This window comes from Mesoplodon bidens (assembly GCF_964165515.1).
Source record: "Mesoplodon bidens genome assembly, chromosome: 10".
Taxonomy (NCBI): domain Eukaryota; kingdom Metazoa; phylum Chordata; class Mammalia; order Artiodactyla; family Ziphiidae; genus Mesoplodon; species Mesoplodon bidens.
The window spans coordinates 23,783,488-23,789,555 of NC_138172.1; the positions used below are offsets into that span (position 1 = coordinate 23,783,488).

A 6,068-nucleotide genomic window follows, 5' to 3' on the forward strand; every position below is an offset into this window, starting at 1 on the left:
TCTCAAGAGAAATCAGTTTAAATTCAACACGCCATTCACAAAACAGATTCCCACTTATTCATTCAGCAAAAGTGCTTTGTGTGACTTCTAGGCACTGACGATGGAGGTGGGTGCTGGTGACATGACAAGTACAAGGAGGCACCCGACTTCAAGGAGCTTAGAGGACAGACATGGAACAGGACATTAAAAAGGTCATATTTGGGGTTCCCTGGTGGCGCAGTGGTTGAGAGTCTGCCTGCCAATGCAGGGGACACGGGTTCGTGTCCCAGTCCAGGAAGATCCCACATGCTGCGGAGCGGCTAGGCCCGTGAGCCATGGCCGCTGAGCCTGCCCGTCCGGAGCCTGTGCTCTGCAACGTGAGAGGCCAGCGTACCGCAAAAAAAAAAAAAGGTCATATTTAATAAGAATGTACCAGTACAACTGAAGATTGTTAAAATGGTGAAATAATTTCTATGATGATTGGTGAACAGTATAAGTTTCTTTCTGTAATCCAGAGATGTCCAGGGCCTGAACAGGACCTGGAGTGGTGTTGCAGTGCCCACCTGCTACTCTGGGATGGCCTGTGTCTCTGGGGATGGGGAGCAGGTAACAAGACAAGGGACTTGGGAGGTGCCACTGTTGTCAGAGGTTCTCCTGACCACATGGGAAGCTCTGGCATCCACAGGCATGCTCCACCTGAATGTGCAGGTAGCGTTCCTCACCAAAACAAAACAGGCCAGGTACCTCACCACTATTGATGTAACGGGGAAGTTGTTGGAAAACATCAGTGTGGATTCCTCTGTCAAATCATAGCCCAGAAGGGACACCTTTAGCGAGTGGCGTCCACATCAAAGATCACACCACACCCAACTATTTTTAAAATTCAGATGACATACAGTGTGAGTTTATTTTATTTTTTTTCCTTTGATAGCATTCTTCTTTTTTATTGGAGTACAGCTGATTTACAGTGTTGTGTTAGTTTCTGCTGTACAGCAGAGTCAGTTATGCATATGCATATATCCACTCTTTCTTTTCCCATATAGGTCATTACAGAGAATTGAAGAGAGTTCCCTGTACTATACAGTAGGTTATTAGTTATCCATTTTATATGTAGTAGTATGTGTATGTCAATACCAATTGTGTGATTTTAAAATAAATTACATACTATTTGATTCCACTGACACTACATTCTTGAAATGACAAAATTACAGAGATGGAAAACAAATTTGTGCTTGCAAGAATTGGGGACAGGGTGGGAGTGGTGAAGAAATCAACTGACTCTTACTATAAAAGGGAGAACACAAGAGATCTTTGTGGTGCTGGAACAGTCCTCTGCCTTGATTGTGGTGGTAGTTAAGTGAATCTACACATGTGATATAATTGCATAAAGCCACACACAGCTCTTTCACCTCCTGGCTTCCAAGATGACCAAGAAAAGAAGGAACAATGGTCGTGCCAAAAAGGGCCGCAGCCACGTGCAGCCTATTCGCTGTACCAGCTGTGCCCGTTGTGTGCCCAAGGATAAGGCCATTAAGAAGTTCGTCATTCGGAACATCGTAGAGGCCGCAGCCGTCAGGGACATTTCCGAAGCGAGTGTTTGCGACACCTATGTGCTTCCCAAGCTGTATGTGAAACTGCATTACTGCGTGAGTTGTGCCATTCACAGCAGGGTAGTCAGGAATCGTTCTCGGGAAGCTCAGAAGAACCGAACACCTCCACCCCGATTTAGACCTGCTGGTGCTGCCCCACGACCTCCACCAAAGCCCATGTAAGGAGCTAAGTCCTTAAAGACTAAAGAAATACTGTTCCCTAGAAAGACAATAAAGTAGAAATTATACTTAAAAAAAAAAAAAAAGTTACACACACATACACACATACTCTCCACCCACAAACTGTCTGCTCGTGGGACAGAATGCCAGGGCAGTGGGTTTTGGGAATTGGTCGCTTAAATAAATATGAGTCTCTGGATTATTTTTATTTTTTCTTTCAAATAAATTTCCAAAGTGCATAGACTGGTGAAATCTGAAAAAGTTCTGTGGATTGCGGCTTTGATTTTGTACTGGAGTTTGGTAACGTGTTACCATAGCAGGGAACTCTAAGAAGGGGACACAGGCCTCTCTGTATTATTTTTGCAACTTCCTGTGAATCTATAATTATTTCAAAATAGTTTTTAAGAGGTAAGTTCGAAATTACTGGAGAAATTTGTACTGCAACATATCACTCAGTAAGTACATTTGTTCAATGTATAGTTTAATTTATGTAGAGGAATACAGGGTGCTATCGAGTGAATTGTGTCCCCCTCAAAATTCACATGTTGAAGCCCTAAGGGTATTTGGAGATGTGACCTTTGGGAGGGAATTAGGTTTGTATGAGGTCATGAGGGTGGATCCCCCATGATGAGATTAGTGCCCTTATTAGAAGAAACCAGAGAGCTTGCTCTTGCTTTCTCCATCACGTGAGGACACAGCGAGAAGGTGCCTGTCTGCAAGCCAGGAAAAGGGTTCTCACCAGAACCCAACCATGCTGGCACCCTGATCTTGGACTTCTAGCCCCCAGAACTGTGAGAAAATTAACTTCTGTTGCTTACGCTACCCAATATGCTGGTTTTTTATAGCATCCCTAGCTAACTAAGACAAAGGGAGATGATTATTCATTTCTTGTATCCATTTGTTCATTGATTCATCACCCAGCAGTGATTACATATTTTGATTGTCTCCTCTGGTCCTTGGGACATAAAACAAGGGGTCCAGTATGGTCATAGTACCCACAGAGAGCTTCCCTGGGCAGAGCAGGACTCTGAGGGAAGGTGCATCAGGAAGGATGGATCAAGGCCCTGAAGTGGGACAAGACACATGGAACAAAAGGAATCCACCCTGGATGGAGCAGAGAGCAGAGGGTTGAGGGAGATGAAGAGAGGCCGAGGAGGTGGACAGGGGTCAGATAGCACAGGGCGTTTGGGGTCTGTGACTCCAGTCATGGGGTCACATGACTCCATGTCTTGATTTGCTTGGGACAGCCTCTGTATATATCCGTTGCCCTGGCATAATTTCTAGTGCACTCACGTTTACTTTTAGAAATGTCTTTCTTTGGATGATAGCAGTCCCCTTGCACTTGAGTCACGGTTTGGATTGCACCATGTCCTGAGGACAATGGGCAATCCTTTGCAGGGTTTTTAGCCAGAGTGTTAGGGTCTCATTTTTATTTTAGAACGACCTTCCTAGCTTCAGGGACTAGAGATATTGCTGAAAGGAAAAACAAGATGACCTGAAAGTACGTGCTTAGTTCTCTACAAAGGAAGGAAAAAAAAAAATGGGGGAGGGAAGAGGACTGCCAGGGGCTTCACAACCTAATAGAATCTTTGTGCTAAACTTAAAGCCCATCACCTTAAGGTGGCAGTTAGGATGGCCACACCCAGCAACTGCAGGGGTTTTATTGTTTACTTCCCACCCACCTCCATCTCCCCAGCCCTCCCAACCCCCATCTCCTAACCCCCTTCCTTTTCCAACCCTCTCACCTCCCGTACTCACCCCTAGATAAACAGGATTCCCCGTGTGGGACCAGGTCCTTTATTGCCTTCGGATGCCTTGCTCTGTCTTTAGACCCGGAACTGAGGAGCTGGCAGCATTCCACGCGGACGCCCACACTGTAGAGTCAGAACAGCTCTGTCCATCTCTGCACCTGAATTTCCCTCTGCAACACGGCCAGAATCCAATCTTTAGGATAGATGTATCAATGCTTGAAATTATTATTTTGAGCAGAGATTTCCTGCAGGGTTAAAAAATCAGACTTTCTCCCAGTTTCTCCTGTGCTTTCTAACATTAAGTAAAGGGCCCCATCCTCTATCTCAAGCAATGCTTTGCTTCCTTTGTTTCAGAACTTTCTAAAGATCAGCGACATTTCTCGAAGAGATTCTTCTTTCACTCCTTTTCCTCTTACCTCCCTCCCCACTCCCATTATCTTTTTTACTTGCCAACCACGAGAGGTGTTATCTGTTGGTGATTTTTTAACTTAGCTCCAAATTGCTGTCTATAACCATATCCACAAACCCTGTTCTTACAGTACAGTATTTGTTACAGTACAATATTCCTTCTTACACCAAGCACTATTAAAAACGAAATATGACTAACTTTCCATCTTTAATTTAAAATTAAATCTTTTCTTTTAGTGTAAAACTGAAGTGGTCCCTGTCTCTTTAAGTCAGATCAATCATCCCAAATGTGGACTGGAGTTTGTATTGGCACGATCCTGAAAAGAGAATTATTTCCCGACCTTGCCAGGGAGAGAAAGCTTTCGGGCTATTTGCTAGAGAAGGTAATTTTGATGTAAACTGACATTTCTCAGATGCCCATCTTGGAAAGATTCAATGTGAAACCCCAAATTTCTGGCATCTGAAACCTCTTCCCAACTGCCAGCCCTGGGCAGAGATAAAAGAATGTGGATGAGCAGCAGGCAGATGGGATGACAACAAGAAGCCTTTTCTCTGAGCCCAGGGAGATGAGCTGGGGAAGGGGTCAGGGAGGGGGAGTGGGGGGGGGGAGCAGCACTTTGCAGTGAGAGAATCAACAAAAAAGACACTTTCTTGGCTTTTCATTGAGAGGGCCCATTTCCCCTGTTTTCCAGCCCATTTTGAGCACCATTCATTGAGAGGCTCCTTTCTTCTCAAGTCTTTTATCCCGGGATGCTGAGAGGTTTCCCATGTCCTTCTCCCAGAGAGGATTCTCCCACACTCAGGCACAGCCGCCAGCAGCCGCCCTGCGCAGCTCACTACTTGCTGGGTTCTGCTGCTTTCTAGTTGGCTTCAAAAACTGTTTTGTGTTGTTTCTTCTTACACTCTTAAGACCAGACATTTAAAAGTTTGCAAAGATGATCTCAAAAAGTAGGGACAAATCAAGGGCTTTTTCCCCTTCTTTTGCTTGCTTCTTTTGCTCTTTGGGGGAGGATGCAGTAGGGTTGAGACAGGGAAAACTTGGTTTCATTCATTCTTGATCTATTTTATTATCTTATCTCTTTCACATTTGAGAATTGGAGCTGTCTTTTTTTTTCTTTAATACCGAACATCAAAAGGAAAGCCATCGAACACTCTCCTTCACCATCAGGTTTTTAAGATTTCTAATATGGACGTGGGCTTGACAAACAGGTCCAGGATGAGTAATGACAACAGAAACTCCTTCCCTACATCCAGCTGCTTAAATGCAAGTCCCAGCTCCACTGCCTACGAGCTGTGTAACCTTGCGCAAGTTACTTAACCTCCCTGTTTACTCCTTCAGTAAAATTGGGATAATAATAGCACACATCTCATAGCATTGTTATGTGGATTAATTGGGGTATGGTCTACTAGATGCTCAATAAATATTAACTTTTATGTTCATTATATAACTATACCTTTATTTTTCATATATATGTATACCTATGTGTGTGTGTGTGTGTGTATATATATATATATATATACACACACACGTACACAGCTTACATATTTCCTTCTGGGCAAAGACTGATTACCTTTCATTTTTCTAATAATTTTTCTAATAAACAGAAAGCTGGGTACCCTTGCATCCAAGGCCAGTTCACATCTTCATTTTAGTGTTTGCCCCTACCTGAGGCCCTTTGGCAGGAAAAGGCCCCAGACAGCAATGCTCATGGGACAGAATTCCAGGGCAATGGGTTTTGGGAATTGGTCGCTTAAATAAATATGAGTCTCCGGATTCTTTTTATTTTTTCTTTCAAAGGAATTTCCAGAGTAAAACTGGCTAGAAGAAAAGTCCCAAAGCCCCTGTACATACTTCTGTCATTGCCCTGAAGAATGACTGGAGAGCCATGGGGGTGGGGGGGTGTCCAGTTCTACTGTCACCGGAGCCCTTGTCCCTTCCTCAGGATCCCAGAGTCATTCAAGGTCAGGTGGACCTCCAAGAGGCTTATGGTCCTCTGCACCCAAATCCAAACACCCTTCTTGGGGGAGAATGGATTGTCCCAATCCCTGCTCGTGGGTTTTCCAATGTCCCAATTTTATGCTTGTTGTTATGACTTATAAAAGCTTACTGGGTTTGTTTTGAAGACAAGGGAAAAAATAACATTACGCTATTTTAAATGCC

The 6,068-nt window shown here is 44.0% G+C and overlaps 1 protein-coding gene across 1 annotated transcript; it reads left to right on the plus strand.

Annotated features, from left to right (window-relative positions):
* The first annotated feature begins 1,400 nt into the window (after positions 1-1,400).
* On the plus strand, positions 1,401-1,801 carry LOC308624078 (small ribosomal subunit protein eS26-like). Its single transcript, XM_081246999.1, has one exon. It carries the CDS (start codon positions 1,404-1,406, stop codon positions 1,749-1,751), a length of 348 nt encoding a protein of 115 aa, XP_081103125.1. The 5' UTR covers positions 1,401-1,403; the 3' UTR covers positions 1,752-1,801.
* The last annotated feature ends 4,267 nt before the right edge of the window (positions 1,802-6,068 follow it).